The sequence below is a fragment of the Benincasa hispida genome, chromosome 12 (genome assembly GCF_027475165.1).
Source record: "Benincasa hispida cultivar pf3 chromosome 12, pf3_genome.v1.1, whole genome shotgun sequence".
Classification (NCBI taxonomy): Eukaryota; Viridiplantae; Streptophyta; class Magnoliopsida; order Cucurbitales; family Cucurbitaceae; genus Benincasa; species Benincasa hispida.
The window spans coordinates 67,375,553-67,396,914 of record NC_143489.1 but is presented as its reverse complement, the minus strand read 5'-3'; the positions used below and the strand labels follow the sequence as shown (position 1 = coordinate 67,396,914).

Below are 21,362 nucleotides of genomic sequence, written 5' to 3'. Positions count from 1 at the left end.
TAACTTATTTAAAAAAGTGTATAAGGTTTATTTATTAATGTAAATATTTTTTTAACTCTTTCATATTTTTTTTGAAAAATATCCATCCACATTCCTTATATTTCCATTGACACTTTTGTTAACATCGATGTTTTAAATCTAATTAAACCGAAATTTTTTTTAGTACTAAAGGGAGTATCATATTCCTCTTGTTCATACTATAAATTTGTATTAATAAATATTTATAATCCTCATATTAATATCAACAAGTCTCAACATATTTTTAAAAGCGGGTTGACGTGACGTAGGATGAAAAATTGTCCATACTAATAATAAATTTTTTCCAACCAAACCATATAAAAAAGCATTATTTAATGGTTCCCATATTGGAGGGGGATTAGAGATGACAGTTTAAGTCACGTGACATATCACGTGTTTATTAGAAAAATATTAATAAAAAATTATCTAATTTTTCATTGGAAGAGGCCGATTTCCAACTCTTTATGCTTGTCGTTGATAATGGGGACGGGGAGATCGCTTTAACCGGCATACGGAATTCTCACGCCGTATTTTCAACGCACAATTTGGAATTCCGATTAATTTCACCCAAACAGCCTCCGATTCTTCAACCCCATTCTGCCGCCGCCGTTGCCGCTGCCGCCGTGGACTTTGGATTAGGGGCCCCCTTCTCCGCCGTCCGCCCCAGCTCTTTCACCATCGCCGCACTCCTCTCCGGCCGCCGTTGCAGAATCCAACTCCTCTCCGCCGCTTCAACTTCCTCCCTATCAACTCCACAGTTCCTGAAGATCTGGACTCCAATTTCTGCTTTTCATGCTCTTTTTGACTTCTGGTTATTAGGGTTTTCTCACTTCCTTTGGCGTACTTGTGCTGAAATTTGAGGTTTCTTTCTTTCATTTCTGTGTGTGTGTTTATATATATATATATATTGGCATTTTAGGTTATTCTGCTCTTTCCTTCTTTTCCCATTCATTGGATTCTTTCTGCCTAACATCGTAAATAACGATTTTCTCTGTTGTCCTCGTGAAACTTTGTTTTGAAATTTGCTTCTTTCTCAACTTTTACCTTGTCTTTCTGGAATATGCAATACGGATAAATCAGAAAAAAATACGTGCTTCCCCGGCTATATATTGATTCGGAAACATGTGATTCTTGAATTGCTACATGCAATTTTTATATAGTTGGTACGAGTGGGGAATGTATATGAATATTAATGTTGGTATTGATCTTTGTCACTCGTATTCATCGCTCTACTACATTGGTACTGGAAATGAGGCATTTCCCTAAATATGGATTTTGGACATGTATCGTTGGTCAGTTTGTTTGATTTTCTATACTCTTTTTTGCTTTCGGATGACTCTACTTCATTGAGAATGCTCTTCGCCACAGCTGCACTCTGCACAATGGGTACTCCTGTCGTGGTTCTTTGTGGTTCATGGTATAATGCAGACAAAACGATCAAGGGATGTGTAGATCTTTCTCACAAGAAGAAATGCAACAAGTGTAGGTTTAATTACACAATTGGTCATAAAATTTAAAGAAGTACAAAAATAGTTTGTAGTTGTAGTCGTGCGATATTAAAGCACACACCAACTTGCTACATAACCTTTTTTTTTTTTGCAAAGGAACTTATTACATAACCTTGACCGGCAGAAATTAAAAGGAAAAACTGAAAAGAGTGTGAGCGTTAGGTGGACACCATAGTGAAACCTCATCATCAAAATATGCAAGTTTTGCCTCTAACAACACTGGTTATGAATATTTACATAATTGTTTTCCCTGTATTAGAAAGTTCTTCTGTCTGCTGATTTCGCTCGTCAATTTTTTTTTCCTCTGTAATGCTAGATTATGTTTGAATCCATTAATGTGATTGCTCATTTTCTGGTGAATATATTTGTTACTATAATTATCATCAAAGGGAAAAAAATTCAGCTTTGACTGTATACTTCTTTTGTCTACAGGCTATAGCCCTTGAACATTATCCTGCTTGCTTGCTTGCTCTGGACCACATATTGCCATTAGAAATGGTTCAATTGAATACCTCTTAAAATTGAACCTTAAATTCAGTGTTCAATGGCTCGTAAGGGTAATCAACAGAAAACAGGGTCAGAGCGCCATGCATCAAACAGTAAAAAAAAAGGTTCAGACTTGCAGTCCAAGGGGCAGGGAAGAGCACGAGAGATAAAGGTATTTCCTGGAGCGGAACTACCAAATGACAACCAGCATAGTAAATCCTTTGAGGAAGGTGTGGTGAATAGTGACTCTGGAGAGGTTATGAAGGATCTAAAAAAATCTGCAAAGTCCTTGAGAAAAGAAAAACAAGGAATGGAAGGACTTCATGCTTCAGAGGAACCAACATTTCCCCCCGAAGAATCTGGGAACTGCAATGGAAATAATGGGGGCTCCGGTATAGGTGAACAATACAAGGGATCTACAGTTGACAAGGAGCAGGTTCATTTAGATGGTAGTTTCAACTTCTTTTTGAATGGAGAACACATCAGAACTGTGATGGATAATCTGAATTTTTCAGATAATGTTTTGGTGAAAAGTTTCGTGGAATCTATGTCATCAATATTTGAAGCAGCTCATGTGTTTCTGGAGCAACATAGACCTCTGTTTAATTCTATGAAGAACAATTTACTAAAGTCAAGTGACTATGTGGTAAAGAAGATTATGACGGCATATCCTATTCTTCTGAAATGGATGATTCATTTTGGGAACATAATGCTTCTCTTATCAATTGTTTGGTTGGACTGTGCCCTCAGGGGCATCGATTCCTTTATTCGTATGGGGACAACATCCTTCTTTGCAGTTATATGGTTCTCCATTCTTTCAATGATTGCAATGGTTGGAATTCTTAAATTCCTTGTGGTTTTGGTAAGCTCTGCAATACTGTTTCATAGGTGTTACTTCCTTTCTCGTTTTATCTTGTTTATTTATGTTTTTTTCCTATGTCCTGTGTTGTTTGATATCTTGAAGAATCAACAGTGATCTTTTCATCTTTTTACTTTTTCCCTCTAGAGAAAGTCTCCAGCAGCAGTACTGTCTTCTGGATATTCAAAATAATTAAATCACCAAGTTATTTTTTATTCTAAGCATGTTGTATGGAAAGGTACCAGGTGAAGCATGGGATTCATTATAATTTTATATCAGAAGAAACACAATGCTATATGGCTGTACGGATGGTTGTTTTCAAGCATTTATAAAAAAAATCACATTCCTTATGGACTCTCGAGTCTCGGTAAATTAGTTATTTGGAAAAATTTACATTTTTAGTCCTTGAGTTTTCAGCAATAGGTGCATTTCTTTTGGGTAAGAAACAATTTTGTCGATGAATAAAATATCCAAAGAGTACAACAGGAAGACCCCAATAGGAACAACCGATAAAGCAAACAAAAGTTGATGACAAACAAATGCCTTTGCCATCTAAAGCCTTTATTGTACCAAAGAGAAGAAAAACCAATAAAGATAGATACAACCAAAGATAAATAAGGAAGGGCAGAGTTGATGTAAAGACACAAGCCAATCCACTAAAAAGAATGTGTATAACAATACAAGGAAACTGGATAAAAAAAAAAAAAGTAGCACCACGATCAAACCAAAGCACATCATACGGAAGATGTCAAAGAGCACATAAAAAATGATCAAGCTCAGACTCCATGAAGCCTAGCAGTGCCTTAGCCACACGATAAAATAGGGAAGGAAGAAGGATGATCCATCAAAGACAGAACTGCCACTACAAAACAATATCGAAAATGGAGGCTCGATGAACAAATATCATGCTGATAAAGACCCCTTTATGCTTTGTTTGTGCTTTCTTTATCATAAGAAATAAAGACCCCTCTTTTTGCATTGTTGAAAACTTGTTGGTTTGCTTCTTAGTTAGGATTGCCATAATGCATAAACCATGTTCTCTAAACCATGGGGCCAGTGCAATCAAATGAGGAGCTGAGTTAAAAGGACCATCGTTGATGAGTTGCCATGTGATCATAGATGGATGAGGGATGAGGAGAAACCGACAGAGTAGGAATGGGGCTAGACATAGAGAATTCAATGTCAGCTTCAGATGGTAAAGTAATGACGGCAGTGAAGTGCTTGATACTGGGGCGGAAGATAGTAGGTTTGGTGGAAATGGGTTGAGGGTTGTTGGTGGAGCTTCGAAAGGGATCAGGGTTGGAAGGGAGAGAAGAAGGATTTTTGGAGGGTGGAGAAGAAAGCAATGGGGCTGATGATGAAGGGTGTAAAGAATTATTTAGGGTGAAAAAGGAGTAGGAAGGGGAAGGGTAGGAGGGTTGGTAGAGAGTGACGTGTGGGATGATGGAGAAAGTCTAAGGATGTCAGATGGAGGAGGTTGCATATGGGCACATAAGTCGAATAAGATAGTTGACGGGGAGGGATGGGTAGAATCAGAAAAAGGTTCGCTTTTTTCTTCTCTTTGGTACAATAAAGGCTTAGATGGCAAAGGCTTTTGTACGGTCAACTGCAGCTGATGTGCAGAGTTGGATTAAGTCACATCTGATGCTGACAAATCAGATGAAATTAAGGCAAATGAGGGTGGCGATTTTGCTTCTCGATGGGTACAGATGGGTAGATGTGGGCTCAATCAATAGTTAAGCTAGAGTCCTTTGTGCAAGGGGAAGGGGAGAGTGGGCTTCCACACTCTGTTCATCACACGCTGGCCAAGGGATCTCGCCATGCTTCTCGACAATGTAACCTATGGGAGGTAAAGCTTCGAAAAAGGGGTCTACATGGATGGAAATCACGTCTGTTGAAGACGGAAAATGAATAGAGTTGGAATAAACCTATTCTAATTTTTCTTCACTTTCAAAGAAACTTCCATCATGTCCATTTGGAACAGTCTTCTTTGCCACTTCCAAAAAGCCCCCACAAAGATTACCAATAAATTTGAAGGATTCAAAGGACCATCTGTCAATGGGGATAGAACTTTTATCCAACCTTCAGAAGGGGGCATCATTTGATTTTTATAGAAAGCCTGAATGCTCCAAGGCTCAAATTTCACCATGAAAGTACTGACATTACCAATCATGGATATTGCTTAAAATTATGTCTTGTTTCCTATTTTTGACCTCCAGGATTGCCTTGTTAGGCTGTAATGGGCTTATGGAACCAAAGTCGGACGCTTCCCTTTGCAAAGCTCTAAGAATTTCGAACCAATTGTCATGGAAGTTTTGACGGATGGTGATGATGGCTGTTTCTCGGTAGAAAGTTGCAAGTTCGCTCGATTGGGAAGGAGGGTGGTTGTGCTTTTTTTGACAAACAAGGGAGGTCTTGTGGCTGGTCACATGACTTCTTAAGCTTTTGGAGAGTATCTTTGTAAGAGGTAATGTGGAAACAATGTCGAGTTTATGGCTGGTGATGGATTGATTGGTTGGTACATTAAGAAGAGTGAGGAAGCCATTCCATCCAACTTTATTGTTGCCACCGGGTAAGATAGGTTCATTTCACCCTCCATTAACTCCAAGCTTGGTGATTTCAACAAAATGTCCTTTCCGGTTAGAGATTTTTTCCACCCAAAGATTCTACCAATCTAGACGTTGAAGAACTTTTGGTTCAAAGGAGCTTCTATCAAAGAAGAGAAAGTAGTGTGTAACCAAGAAAGGGATTCACAGCTGCGATAGAAGGCTTGTCCCTAGAAGCTTTGGTGATTCAAACTCCATGTGAGACTTGTATAGAAGAAGTTTTCCCGTCTAGGTGAAGGAGGGTGGGGAGGAAGAAGGTGCCTTGCCATCTCCCAAAAAAGATTCTACTGAATACGGGAGGGATGGAGAGAGAGTTTCATCAATAGGTGCATTTTGGTTCTTAAGATAAGATTGCAAAATGTACCCTTTTAGTTTCGAGTTTTTGAGAATATGTTTAAAAGTTCCCAGGGTAATTATTTTTCATTATTTTAAATGTTGATATTACATTTTAAATTAAAAATAGTTGTTTCCGTTTAAAAAAAAAACATCTTAAATTAAAAATAAAGGGAGGAGAGAGAGAGAATATATAATTTTATTTAATTTAAAATGGTATGTCAATATTTAAAATAATAATAATAAAGTTCTCTAGGGCCTTTTAAACCTATTCTTAAAAACTTGGAAATTAAAAGAATACATTTTAAAACCTTAGGGACGAAACACGCCTATTACTAAAATCTCATGGACTAAAAAGGTAATATTCCCCAGTTATTATTAAGTAAGATGATGTTATTCATTTTCAAGTTGAAGAACAGTTTGAAAATCCTCTAATGACCATTGATGTACATGGAGACAAATATCCCACTAAAGTTACGCTGAGGTCCTTTTTTCTTTGTGCATTTATCCTTAACGACATCCATCAGTTATTTTTCTTGTGGTTTGCGGGGGTTTGTGCTATGTTATGAGGCCTTTAGGGTGAGAGAAACAATAGAATGTTAAAGAGGGGTTGAGAGGTATGAGGATGTGTGGTCTCTTCTTCAATAAAAGGGAGGAGGGTGTAGTCCCTTGTTATCTTTCATATTTCCTTTGGGGCTACAATGTATAAGTCTTTTTGTTGCTATCCTTAATTCTTTTAGTTTGCTTGATTGGAGCCATTTTTTTTTTACTTGGGGTTCTTTTGGTTAGGATTTTATCTTTATATGTTCTATGTAATCTTTCATTTGTTCCCAATGAAAATTTAATTACTCATACTAGAAATAGAAAGGCACAAGTTATTAGTCCTAATTGCTATCTGTTGTGTAGATTTGTGATAAAGTTCCCAACTGGTGCAGTACTTTGTAGTTTGTATTACTTGATTGTCAATACTGATACACAACGGTGCTGGTATAATATTGACTTTTGAGATAGCCATGTTTAGTGTTCAGCATGATAGAATCTATAGTCTGTGTTTCATTACCCTGTCAATGCATGGCTTCTTAGATAATTAGCATTTTGCATTGATTTATGCTACCAACCTTTTTTTCCATGAATTTGAAGGTGATCCATGCTGCCCGTACCCTTTGTTTTATATTGACTCGTAGTAAATAATTTATGAAATCTGATCAGGTAGTAGCTGCTTCCCTTGGAATTTTTGTTGGGTTTGCTTTTGCTATTTTGGTCATCGCCATCTCTGGAGCAGCTTTCCTTTGGTTTTACGGTAACTTTTGGACAACAATGGTGATTATCTTTCTTGGAGGTAATTTCTTTACATTTGGAACAAGCACAAATTTTCCATTTATGCTAACATCATGTCAAGGCTAATTCACTGAGGTGTTGCATCACAATTTTCAGGATTGGCCTTTATATTGAGCCACGAACGAGTTGCACTTTTGATCACCACTTTGTATTCGGTTTATTGTGCTTGGGTATGCACTGGATGGCTTGGTTTGCTTTTGGGCCTGAATTTGTCATTTATTTCAAGTGATGCTCTGATTTATGTCCTAAAGAACAACATAAATGAGCATAGGAGATCAAACAGATATCCTGAACAAACAGCTGGGATGAAAGATCAGCCTGGTTTCTTTCACGATGATCCTATGCAAGCATCATCTTCTGAATTTAGTGGTACAGGTTTTGCTGCTGATCGGTGTCCAGGCACACCCTCAACTAGTGGAGCTGATTCTGAGATATCTTCCGAAGATGAAGTCATTCGTTTGCTGAATTGTTCAGATCACTATGCAGCTTTAGGATTGTCTCGGTATGAGAACATAGATCCTTCCCTACTCAAGAAGGAGTATAGGAAAAAGGTGAATTTCTGCTTTCATGTTGCTACAGTTTGCATGGTCTATTCACTGTTCATATAGTTATATTCATTAGGCCGTTTCATGGATTTTTCTGTTGGTTAGGCGTATTAGGTGTTTGTTATGTTGGTTATTATGACCTTCTGTTATTCAACTCTGCATTTTGTATTTGATTAATGGAAGAAATTCTCACTTATGTTTATTAGTGGTGTCGTACTTTTAGGAAATTAGGTGTTCTTTGAAATAGTATCTTGATTATCTGCTGAAGTGGTGATGGTATGTATTTAGTTTTGTTGAATGAGCTTGTAAACTGGTTATCAGGCAATGTTGGTCCATCCTGATAAAAATATGGGCAATGAAAAGGCTGCAGAAGCATTTAAGAAACTTCAAAATGCTTATGAGGTAACACATTTTTTTATCTTGGAGGAATTATGCAATATTTTTTAGTTTTGTATTATATTGTTTCTTGAGAGTTGTAAGTCCCGTTTATTTTATTTTAATTTTTATAGGTTTTACTTGATTCGATAAAGCGAAAAACCTATGATGATGAGCTGAGAAGGGAAGAGCTGCTAAACATTTTCCGCAGGTTTCAGAGTGATTCACAGAAGGTATAACCCCCATCCCCACCCACACACACCCACAGAAAGAGAAGAAGAAGAAGAATAGAAAGAGAGATTCTCCTTGTAAAACTTCCTTTTAGCCTTCCTGACCCATCTTCATTTATAGAAAGGTGGAAAAAAAAATGAAATTAAGCTACAGTGTTTTTTCGGTAATTTAAACTATAAGGCAAGCTGCTGAGAAACATCAATCATGACTTAAGTTTGGATCTTGAAAATTTGAACCCATTCATGTACAATAAAACATCAATTCAGCCACACTGAGGAGGATTAGGTGTTCTAAGGAAAGCTGATATTCTCGATTTGGTACCATCACTTTTTTTCTTTCACCTGAGGTTTAAAAAATTAAGTTGCATCATGTATTGGTTCCATCTGCTGATAAACCACTCCCATGGCACATAAAATGAAGAAAAGTAAAGGGAAAAACACACAAGCACAAACGATAGAAAACAAAAGGAAAATAAAATTCAAGTTATTGCAAGGCTATCAGAGAAGACCTGAACATTTTCTGTGGAATATACTTAGCTTTTCATGAAGAAGTTGTACTTCAATTCTAAATTATACTTGAGAAGTGAGTTGAGTATTCAATTCAATGATAGCTTCTATGCTCAAGTTTTTTGTTCAAGTATCTTATACAAATTATGGATGCATTTATTTTTTAGAGTGGTCCATTTGGATTTTCACGTTCAGCAACAAATAGAGAAGATTCTTTTGGTGAATCAAGACGAATAGCCTGCAAAAAGTGCAACAATTTTCATTTATGGATACACACTAGGAAATTGAAATCTCAAGCAAGATGGTGCCAGGTTTTTCTCTTCTATTTTAGACTGACTCTTGATTTTATTAGGTTTGATCGATTATCCTAGTGATGAATCTGATGATACTGTATGCTCACGATTTCTAAGAGCAAAGTAAGATTCTTATGTTGGATGCTTTTTGTATTGTTTTGTACATTTTCTTTTTCTAAAGGAATGCAAAGATTTTCATCAAGCAAAAGATGGGGATGGGTGGGTGGAACAATCTTCCCAGCCTTTTCTTTTTGGATTGCTGCAAAAGGTACTTGCGTACATGTGGATTGGCTTCTTATCAAGACGTGACTTTATTTGATTGTGGATATATGTTTCTGTTGAATTATCTGACTTACCTTTTTCCATTAATACGATGCTTATAGAAATTGTTATAACATGCTCATACTAATTGTTCTAATGTTGCTTTTTAGGGTATTAATGTAGATGTATTTGATACACAAACTAGGAAGTATGATTTATCGAGAAACTCAATTAAGATACAGCGTAATTAGACTTTTGAGAGCTTTGAACTCTTTGTAGGTTTAATGAACCGAAGACTCCTATCCGATTTGACTGAACCTACTGGACTAATTTTCAGTGAAAAAATTTGTTTGAAATTTGGTTGTGTTGAAAGATGCCATATTATATTATTACCTTTATCGCTAAACACTATGTTCTCTGTGCAGGTTGATGCTCCTTGTGCATATGTATGTGCAGAGAGCCGAATATATGATGCTACCGCATGGTATATTTGTCAGGTAACAGTCATTAATGGTCACGTCAAGTAATACTTGATCTCATGTTGCCCTTACACACAACGGCTTTGTATTTTGCTGATTTTTGGTGCAGGGAATGAGATGTCCAGCCAACACTCACAGGCCAAGTTTTCATGTAAACACCAGTGTAACCTCTAAGCAAAACACCACTAGAGGATCAAGTTCTAGCCAAAGAGGAGGCCAAATGCCTGCATCAAATATAGAAGAGAACATGACAGAAGAAGAGTTCTTTGAGTGGTTTCAGAATGCTATGCAGACAGGCGCATTCGACAACGTCGGTGGCAGCGCCATGGAGAGCCCACCGACTAAAGCAGGAGTAAATTTTAATAAGAACAGTAGCAATAGTGGCAGTGGTAACAAGAAAAAGAAGAAGGGAAAGAAGCAATGGTGATTATTGAGAGGTTATTTGGTTAAACCTGCTAATAATTTTGAAGTGTTTGGTAGCGAGTGATTATTAAATATACAACAAGGTAAGGTAAGGTAAGGTAAGGTAAGATAGCTCCTATAGGAAAATTTCAATATTGATGGTGTAGAGAAGAAAGTATTGAAGAGGCCCTAAAGGGAAGGATGGCATCAAGAGTTTGTATATAGAGAGCGTAGCGGATAACTGTCATAATGGCCTGATTTACCCCAAAGTTTAGACAGGTTGGAAATATGTATCCAAGAATCCCTAAGGTATTGCACTAACCTTAAATATGAAGAACTATTTGGGAAGATGACCTCAATATGGCTGTTTCCTCCATTGACCCCCATTGCATATTTCGCAACTTTCCCCCTACATGTGAAACGACCTTTTTTGGGGACTAGCCCACTTCCCATTACTCGACGAAAGAAATTGAAATGTTTTTTCTTCTATTGGAATACAGATGAGATAAAAGAAAAAAGGTCATCATTCGAGTAAATAATGCAATAGAGTTTTATTTTCTTTACCATCAAAGTCTAAACATAATCTCCATTCAGTCAGTACTCAATTCATATATCATGATGGGTTTTGTTTTGAAAAAAGTACATTTTTATCGTATTAGTTGTCATATTGGTTAGGGAAGTTTTTTGTTTACGCTCAATTGCTTTAATGGATGAACTAAATTATAGTTTTTGATATGTTTCTAAATGTTTTGTAATAATTTTATAAATGTGGTATATTTATGGCTGATCTTTAATTATTTTAAATTATAAAATTATTCGAAATATTTTTAAATAGAGTAAAATGTAATTGTCTCTCATTGATAGACACGGATAGATTAGATGTCTTATCACCGCTATCATTGATGTTTAAATTATAGATGTCTATCAATGTCTATTGATAGTCACAGATTTTTTACTATATTTGTAAATAAGTAGATTTATTTTTCTTTATTTGAAAACACTCCATAAAAATAAGTAGACATCACTTGTTTCATCTCGAAAGATATAAGGATCTGTTTTTTACACAATCAATGTATATGCATGAGTTATTACGATTATTCGTGAATGATATTACATATACTTTTTCTTTTTATAGAATACATGAGAAACAAACATAACTAAGAAAAACAATGTCAATATAAAAGAGTCTACCAATTGGGATGGTCTTCAAATCAAATCAATGACATTTGAGATATTTGGGTGTGAGAAGCAAACTCGTGGGGCCACATGTGTGTTTAGTTAAATAGAAGTCTTCAATAGCACCGTAACAATATAAAGCATGAAAAGCAAGCTCGTGGGTCACATAAGCTCAGGGTAGGTACCAGCTTTCAAAGCCTTTGAAATGCCATTATAGAGGACGATAGCTTTAGCAAGCTCTATTGAACCAGTGAAAGGCTTGGGAAATGGGAACTATGCAAATTACAGAGTAGTATAATTTATTATTTATTTTTTAAATAATTGAGCTGTTTCACCCCGCTTCTGCTTACTTCGGATAAAGAGACCAAAAACCTTCTTTCTCAACGTCGAAATTTCGCAACCATGGATACTCTTCTTTTCTCCCCTTCTTCTTCTCCTTCTTCTTCTTCTTCTTCTTCGGTTTATCCTTCTCTGAAGGCTAACACTTTGATTCTTCGTCGAAATGGCTCTCGCTCTTTCTCTGATTTTCCGAATGTTTGCTCTTCGTTTCGCACTCTTCATCTACCAACTGGATTCCCAAGAAAATCCGCCATTCTTGCGGTAAAGAAAACCAACGCTAAGACTCACAAGGACGACGGTCACCGCTCCCTACCCAAGCCTGACGAGTCTACCGGCTTCTTCCCTGAAGCTGTTCTGCTTAAGGAGGTGAAATTCTATACTACTTCATCTTCCTACTTCTTTTTTCCTTTTTAATCTATATGTATGTGTGTGTGCGCATCCATCGTCATATGTTCATTATCTTGAAATTTCTGCGATTCTTTGCTCTTTGAACTATTTACAACCGGTTTCGACCTAAAATTAAAGAAGTCGGGAATGGTGGTGGTTTGTTAGATTGTCATTACCTATATCAGAGTTCTGAGAACGATTGCGTTTCTTTTCGTTTTCTTCTGACATGCCACTCGAGATACTTCTAAGAAATGAGAATTGAAACTCCTATGGATAGGTATTGTACTTCTGGTATCCTTCCTTTGAGCTAAAGTTGATAGGACGCTGCTCGGATATACTGACGTTTAACCTGCTTATATACTTTGTAAGTCTGAGAAATTTCTTGAATGGACTTTTGGTTTTAATTGGCAGAAAAAGGTTGCAGAAGATGGTCAATTTCTTCCCGAATTTGCTGATGCGGAAGAAGGTGATTGTTTCTCCTCCATTTTGGATCCATTCATTGGCTTTCCTTTATAAAGATTACTTGGCTATGAACAGGAGTTATCAAATTCATTTTTGCCTCCATTTTGCAGAAAAGCTTTATGAATATTTGAACCTTCAGTTGGAAAGTGAATCGAAAGTAGAACAAAGTAAGCTTACTTTCTGCTTATTCTGGTCAAGTATGATTAATATAACACGATGAATAGGGAGTTGATGTTTTAATTACTAACACAAGCAGAAAAATATTGTATTTATTTGGTTGATGTAATTTTCTTGTCCAACTATTGACTAAAGAAGGAAAAAGTTTTATCCTATATTTGAAGTGATCTGTTGCTTATCTTGTTACTGCAGTGCGTCACTATGAGGTAGTCTTTCTAATTCATGAGAAGAATGCAGAAGAGGTTGAGAGTGTAACTGGGAAAGTTCAAGGTAATGTAACTATTTTGACGCTTTGGCTCTCTTATGCAGTGACGTTGTGCTGCTTGTAAAGTGTTAGATTGAATGAAGTGGTCATGAGTTTTAGTTCTCTTTCAAAACTCCCATTTTGGCTGAACTTGCATTTCTGAGCCTTCACTTTTTCCAGTTTATTGCTCATTTGTGCAGCATGAGAAAATCTCGTATCTGTCCTTGATTCTCCTGAGCTCTAGCGTGATATGTTTTGTGTAAGTAGTGTTGTAGAAGTGAATGTGATTTCCATTTCATGTGCAAGTCGAAAATCAGGCTCACCATCTCAAGACCAGCCCATTGATCCTAGTTGCATCTATGTTTCTTTGGACTTTTGTATAATTTTGCCATTAGTTTCTGCTTTAAATAAAAATGCCGTTACAGGTTTTCTAAGGGAGAAGAAAGGGAAGATATGGAGACTGAGTGACTGGGGAATGAGAAGATTGGCATACAAGATAAAGAAAGCCAAATATGCACATTACATATTGATGAATTTTGAACTGGAGGCCAAATGGATTAATGAATTTAAGAGCATGTTAGATATGGATGAAAGAATAATTCGACATCTTGTGATTAAGAGGGATGCTGCTATCACCGAAGATTGCCCTCCCCCGCCTGAGTTTCACACCCTTCGTGCAGGAGTAGATGATGTTGACAGTGAAGATGATGACATGTATGATTATGATAGTATGGATGAAATGGGTTGGGATGGCGAGGATGAGTTGGATGATGGTGATGATATTGAAGATGGGATTATCATTGTTGACAGTGACAATGATGACAAGGACGACGACAACCACAGCAAAAGTAAGGCCACCAAATCAGCTGCTACGAGCAACAGAGGCTCGAGAAATAGAACTAAAAAATAAATGGATAGCTTTGATTTTGGCAGTAGAAGTTGAGGTGAGTTTCATGACATATCTGCATGGGCTTCGAAGTGGGATGTGAAGGCATTGAGCTAACTCTACGAATCTGTGGTGGAATTTTGCTTCATTTCAGGTATTAAGTTACTGAAACTGCCATTATTTTCTCTCAATTATGTGCCCTTCCACAGTTAAAAGGCTTGGAGGTTTTAGGTCATGTCATTGAACTATATGTGACCCAATTTCGAAGTCATGTTCATCGCTAGTGTTTTTCCACAGGAAACAAGGTTACTACATGTCGATGTCGAACTCATGTCAAATTCTAATGGGAACATAAGGGAGTGAGTGTATATTTTTTGGATGGGTTTGTAGAGTTAGACTGATGATTGATCTCATACCAATTTGATGATATATGGATTACACATTAGCAATTATAGTGACCAAATATGGGTGTAAGTACATGATACCGAAAATTTGTAACCTCGTTTTCTGAGTAAGTTGAGCCTGCAAAGTCGGATGTATTTGTAAGACGGAGCGTAGTTTTCAATTACTAATTCTCTGGAATTTTATTTAATTTTTTTTTTAAAAAAAAAAGGAAAAAAAGCAAAATATCCCTAAGGTTCAGGGTAGGTGCCTTTTTGGCCTCCGAGGTTTTATAATGGGTCTTTTAGTTCCGAAGTTTGAATATTGGGATATTTAAAGATTCAATCTATTTTCCTAACTTATTTTCATAAATGCCCCAACTTTTTTATATTTTTGTATATAATGTTTAATGAGGTTTTCAGACTCAAATACTTCTTGTGTGTGGTGGGCGATTGGAGAGAGTATGGGGCATTGAAAAACCATTTGCCATATTTTCGAATCATGCTTGATGTTGAAGAGAGAAAATGCATTTATTTCTTGAGATGTTATTCCTTTTGTTTAACAGGAGAGAAGATATATTTATTTGTTAAGATTTTATTTCTTTGTTTAATTAGAGAGAGAATGCATTTATTTCTTGAGATTTTCTTCCCATTTTCAATCAGAGAGAAAACACATTTAATCTGATTTTATTTTCCATTTAACATATTTCACAGATTAAAAAACTAGTTTTACTCACCAAAAAACCATGGTTAGTTTTAAATATACTTTAAAATATTGTATTAGATGTTTGCAAAGGTTTTAACCAATATATGAAATATAATGGTAAATATATCTGATATGTATGCAAATACATCTGATTGCACAATAACTTATTGCTTTTTTTGGTAGATTCATAATTATTTTTAAATATATCTTAGAACATTATATCAGATGTTTGAAAATATTCTAACCAATATATGAAATATATTGGTAAATATATTTGGAATGTAATCAAATACAAATGGTTTCACGGTAAGTTGTTAGTTCTTCTAGCGGATTCATGGTTATTTTTAGATATTTCATGGTTTTTTTTTTTTTGTCTTTTTACCCATTGTTAGTATAAACATACCTTTGCATATATTGAATGTAATATTTGCCTCAGGTATTTTGATTTTATCTATTATATTCCATTGTTTATTTGCGTACGTTTATTGTAATATTAAAAATTTAACTTCTTGTTATGCTTTATGCACTATTGATGAATGATTCAAGTTCTTGTCCCCAGCAACGACGCCAAAAACTTGATAGACGAAATTTGTGTTTCTTTCTTTATCTATATTTTTTATGCGCTAATGAATGAAAATGATGATGCTCTATGCGCTCAAGTTGCCTTGCGATAAAGAGATTGTTGCGATACTATGTTCTAAATGTATGCGTTGATGATAATATGTTTTGTAGGATGCAATGATGTAGTGCGTGTCACAAGTTTTCTTGCGTTAGAACCAAGTATAATTTCAACACAAGTTTCTCAGATTGACCTGAGGTCGAAACGGGAATTGTTGTTATTAATGCGATACTAGTGTGGTAAGTGCGACCGGTTTATCAAGTTGTTTTAGAACCTCCTTTACATTGAATTCAAGGAAGCTATTTATAGACATCGGCTCTCTGTATTAGTGGTCCCATTTTGCAAATCTGATAATTCTTGCCATGGCGTAGTGGAAATGTCCGCTCTGTTCCACGATCAATTTGTCAGAATCGTACAATAGAAACGTTGTACACTTGTCAGGATTTTCTGTGAATACGTTGCTCTTCACATTTCCGATCAATCGTCACATGCGGTGTAATTGTTTTGATCTCTTGTTGATTGTTGCATGCGGTGGAAATGTGTTGATCGCTTAAATCCATGATCGATCGATCGTCGCATGCGCTGCAATTGCATTGATCTTTTTCGTTCTTGATCGATTGCCGCATGTTGTGTGGATGCGTTGTTCATTTTTGTCCTCGAGCAATTAACGCATGTAGTGACCTATTTCCTGCAAAACAAAGACTTGAAAATTCCATTTCGCCATCGCAATGGGGTTAGTGGGTGTGTTCACGACACTTTACAATTTTCGTATTTCTAAGCCAATTTCTACACTGTTGACAACTTTTCCTGCTTTTTGCCGCTTCGTCTTCTTTTTAAATTTTTCTTCACACATTTTTTGTTCTGATACTTGAGTTCATCGTTTCATTTAGCTTCATCTGGTTTTTTCTTTTCTAATCCAAAAAACCTATTGAGGCTTCTTCTTAAAACAAAGTTTAATCTAAACCAAACCATGAATCTAAATAAAAATCAAAACAAAAAGTTCAGAAGAAAATTTTAAAGAAAAGAACCTAAATGAAATGTAAATAGAAGTGTTTGTCGTTGTCCTCCTAGGTACTGCCTGAAGTCACCGCCTGCTATTGTTCAAATCTCAAAAGCTCAGTTTTCCTCGAAGCAACTTAAAAATAATTTTTTTTCTTAATTAAATCTTTCACGTCTCAATTTTTAAAATCTTTTTCTCTCAAATTTTCACCTAATAAATTTATAACTAATCTAATTTTGGAGTAAAAATTGAAGTAAACATTAGTTAGCAATCTGTTAAGTCACATAACGATCAAATGAGGTCTTATTCAAGTTTAGAGACTAAAAATATCCATTATAAAATCTCAATGACTAATAGACACCTATTTCAAACTTCGAAATCAAAAGTGTATTTTTTTCATAGAAAAAAAAATATTTTTTGGTCTATGAGTTAGGATATATTAATTTGGTTCCAAATGTTTTAAATTGTCTATGCTTGTTCTTAAATTTTCGAGGTCTCTACTAATAAAACCATTAAATTTAATAGACTAACCAATGACGTAGCAATATGATTTGAAAAAAGTAGTATATTTTTAATTTTTTTTTTTTCTCTTCCCTCTTCTCCTTTCTCTTCTTTCCCTCCTCTCTCTTCTAGTCCTTGGCATGGGTAATGTTGGTAATATTCATTTTTTTTTTTCATTTTCACCACTATGGTTTTTTAGAAAATTACATAGCTGACATAGAGGCTTAAAATGAAATATGTTCCACTTTTTTAAAAGCAATGTTAATTTACGAGTGAAATTACAGATCTACCTTTTCTTCATATTTCTTTTTTTTTCCTCCTTCTTTGCGTGTACAACTTTGACCAACTTCAGTGAAACCAAAGTGAGAGAGAACATTGAGAAAGAACGAGAGTGCGAGTGCAAGAGTGAGACAACAAAAGAGAAGAGAGCGATATGTGAGTGAGGAAAGGAAGCGATAGAGGAAATGGAATGAAAGCAAGATAGAATTTTCTGTGTTTAAGAGTTCATTTTGGTAATTTCACATGAATTTAACGTCAACAAAGAATAAAAAAAATACTCATCTTCAAAAGTGAGGCAAATTTTATTTTTCTCCCAAAATTTAGGTCATCCATACAAAAACCTCATAGTTTCTTCGGTCACAACATGGTCCTTGAAATTAATTATGAGAACAAAAGAATCTCAAGCCTTCCATCATTAACAAAAGAACCTCATAAGTATAATATTGATTACTAAAGCAACGATTCTAGGTAAATCTATGTGAAACAAAAAAATATACAAAGAGGGTTATATTCTAAAAATCTAAAACAACTTGACCCATGGAGAATATGTTACCCAAAGCTAACGAGTTTGAACAACAACAAAATTTATTGCTTATACGGAGAATTTATGACGATGCCTAATTACCTTAAAAGTTAGATTGAATTATGGTATGAGCTTAGAAAGGAACCACTTTAAACTTCAAGAGACCATTTTTTATAGAATTCTATTGCTCTAAGTGGCCGAGCCAGAAATTTTATATAGGGACACTATTGTACAAGTCTTAACAAAATATATATATATAAATGTAAAAAAAAACCATTCATAACTTTATATGTTTACTAATTTATTACATTACAATTGTCCTCCACGAGTTTTCATCTTTTGAAATTGATCTTGATTGTTCACTTACTTCTTATTTGAATAGATAACAACACAAACAAAATGCAACATTCTTTGAAATGCTATATTCTAACTAATTAGAATATTCACTTAACCTTTGCTATATTTGTTAATATTTTGGTCAATTTCAATATCTGAAATCAGCCCTTATATTTATTTAATTAAAGTTTTTATTTTAAGTACAACAGTTGTGAGATAGGACATCAAATATTTAATCTTTAGAGAAGAAAGTCATGTCAATTATCATTGATATAAACTCAGTTTGGGTATATTTATTTAGAGTTTTAATTAGAGTTACGGTTTTGAATCATAATTAATTTCGTATATGTTACAACTTCTCGACGCATTGTACTTATTTTAATTCATAACAATTTAATTTTTATTAATAAATGTGAGGAAGTTTTTGTTTGAATTAAGCTAGTTCTTTTTTAAAGGTTTTAGGGCTTTTTTTAGCGTAAGGGACCAGGGTTTTAAGATCTATAATGTTTTAGCATTGTTTGAGGTTTATATTTGTTTAGAGTTATAGTTAGGGTTACGTTTCTGAGCCATAATTAATTTTTGTACCAACTCATTTATTTTAATTTATAGCAATTTAATTCCTGATAATAAAAACAAAGAAAATTTTTTGTATTGATTAAGCAAATAAGACTTTTTTTTTCTTGCACTTCTTACATGTTTTTATAAATCTTATTATATAATTTTTTTTCTTTTTAAAATCTTTTTTTGAAATTTTAATTAGGGTCTTTTGGTGTCTTTATGTAATTTTTTAAAAAACAATTAGATGTTATTTATAACATATTAACGAAATCAATTATGAAATTGCTAATAATAGTAATTATAGTTAGAAACTCAAAATTAGAAATTACATAGTGACACATTTTTTTATTATTTTGATTCTAGAATTTCTAATTCTATAATTTATATATCTAAATATATAATTCATTTACAAATTTACTCCATCGAAGTTTTATAGTCATTAAAAAAAAATTATAGATCCAATGTCACATTTAGTAAAAATTTATGATACATGTATAGGGTGTACTCAATGTGTCCGAGCTTGCCCCATAGATGTATTAGAAATGATACCTTGGGGCAGATGTAAAGCTAAGCAAATAGCTTTGGCTCCAAGAACTAGGGGATTTCACTTGGAAAAGAAAATGTTCCATACTAATGGATTCGGTTCCATACTAATGGATTCGGTTCCATAACCATGGGTTCCAATGGATTCGTCCATACTATCGGTAGAGTTTGTAAGACCGCGACTGATCCTGAAAGGAATGAATGGAAAAAGTAGCATGTCGTATCAATGGAAAATTCTAGTAATATTTTTACCTTACTAGGTTAGGCCAAACCTTGTTGAATTCTTGATGCGGAAAAAAAAAAAAAAAAAAAAAAAAAAAAAAAAAAAAGTCAAGTCAGGTCGAATGAATAAATGGATAGGGCACTATGCTCCAATTATAGAGAAATAAAAAGTAACGAGCTTATATTCTTAATTCGAATGATTCCCCGATCTAATTAGACGTTAAAACTATTTTAATCAGATTTCGGATCAATCTATATTGATTGACTGCCTCTATTATGTTGTTGCTAGCAAATACCATTATTTTTTGTTTTGGATCTTCCAAATCATTCCCGGGGAGGTCCGGACCCCTTTTTTCTGATCCTTCGATAAAAAGATTCATTCTCTTCATAAAAAATATGAGGTAGAACCAATAAATATTTCTTTTTTAATTCATCCCTGGAGTTGAATACCTCATTCAAGAATTATTTTTTATCCAATCCGTAGGAATCAATAGAAAAGGCAAATCCCTTATGATACACCAGATCCAGCTCGGTTATTGATAGAGTGAATAGATCTGCCATTTCTTGAAATCTCTCTTCTGATTCAAAATCGTGGTGTAATGTGTATCTTCCGGTCATGGAATAGATGAAATAAATAAATAAATGATTTTTGTTCAAGAATGAAATCTTATTGGAACTGTCCATATCCAGTTCATCCTTCAGAACCATATCACATCCCGGATCTGATGAAATAGGATGAATTGAGACAGTATTTTGTAAATACGTAATTATCTTGAATATATTAACTATTTCTTTATTTTCCAATCACCTGGAAGGAACAAAAGAAACGTCTTGTTCTTTCTTCAATAATTTCTGATCTCTAGTGGACCTCTCAATAAGATTCGAACCCATATGAAGTTCTGACCATCTGTCAAAGAAAAAAGAATGAATGGATCTTGTAGGATTCCCAAGAAATTCTTCGATTTCTTCTGGAAGCGGATGATTATTCATCTGCTTCTCATGTTCCGTGAATAGCCGGGACATTGAAGAATATCCAGAAAAGCATTTAGAGAATCAGTCTGATTCTATCTCTGTTCGTTCCGTTTGAAGAAAGGAAGGATCCCAAAGAATCGATCTTTCTTTTAGTTGTTGAATCTCTCTTTGATTGATCAATGTGTGACATTCCGAATCCTCATTACTAATGGAATCGAAATGATTTCTGGATTGATCAGAAGATCCTTTCAATTGGCTAGAATTCGTTACTTGAACGAAACTAGATCTTGTGGAATCATATTGAATATTTGACAAGACATTCCGTACCTTTCTAAAAAACCAATCCTTGTTTACCAACCACACATTGTCTAACCAAATCCAATTCTCTCTCGATATATTCCTCAAAAAATCCGATTCATGCGGATTCTTCCCCCAACTAAAGAAGAGATCTTGGCGGAATTTCCACATATGAAATTGAGCACAATTTTGCAAAGAAATAGCCCACTTGTTTCTCGAGAAGAGATGGGAAATATGCTCAATCTCATTTGATTGAATAGTTGACCCAGCTCCTTGTTGTTTAAAGAAGCCCTCCACTTCAATTGGTATTTTTTCACGAAAAGCAAACATGAGATAACAAATCCAGTCTTTCACTAAGATTTCGAATAGTTGTCCCGAATTCAAGTTGATTATGTTTTGCCTCTTCCTCGGAGAAAGACGATCAAACAATTCCCAATCATGGTCCTTGCAGATCTGATCATCCATATAATATACAAAAAGAAACTTCAGATATTTGATATCTTTCTCTTTGAATG

The 21,362-nt window shown here is 34.9% G+C and overlaps 2 protein-coding genes across 4 annotated transcripts; both read left to right on the top strand.

Moving 5' to 3' along the window:
* Positions 1 to 456: 456 nt before the first annotated feature.
* LOC120092502 (Chaperone DnaJ-domain superfamily protein) lies at positions 457 to 10,803 on the top strand. Its single transcript, XM_039050597.2, has 10 exons — positions 457 to 879; positions 1,959 to 2,874; positions 7,020 to 7,149; positions 7,245 to 7,699; positions 8,015 to 8,095; positions 8,203 to 8,301; positions 8,973 to 9,116; positions 9,280 to 9,366; positions 9,785 to 9,856; positions 9,948 to 10,803. Exons 2-10 carry the CDS (start codon positions 2,071 to 2,073, stop codon positions 10,263 to 10,265), a joined length of 2,190 nt encoding a protein of 729 aa, XP_038906525.1. The 5' UTR covers positions 457 to 879; positions 1,959 to 2,070; the 3' UTR covers positions 10,266 to 10,803.
* Positions 10,804 to 11,545: 742 nt separating this feature from the next.
* LOC120092503 (Translation elongation factor EF1B/ribosomal protein S6 family protein) lies at positions 11,546 to 16,124 on the top strand. Of its 3 annotated transcripts, none has more exons than XR_005486054.2 (6): positions 11,585 to 12,121; positions 12,554 to 12,608; positions 12,715 to 12,771; positions 12,974 to 13,051; positions 13,451 to 14,065; positions 14,209 to 14,374. XR_005486054.2 is itself a non-coding variant. In XM_039050599.2 (5 exons), the coding sequence occupies exons 1-5, from the start codon at positions 11,819 to 11,821 to the stop codon at positions 13,933 to 13,935; spliced, it is 978 nt and encodes a 325-aa protein (XP_038906527.1). In that variant the 5' UTR covers positions 11,546 to 11,818; the 3' UTR covers positions 13,936 to 14,374. The 3 variants fall into 3 exon arrangements, 1 of the variants encoding a protein (XP_038906527.1); XR_005486055.2 differs by lacking the exon at positions 14,209 to 14,374 and adding an exon at positions 15,730 to 16,124 and having other exon boundaries at positions 11,704 to 12,121; XM_039050599.2 differs by having other exon boundaries at positions 11,546 to 12,121; positions 13,451 to 14,374.
* Positions 16,125 to 21,362: the final 5,238 nt, after the last annotated feature.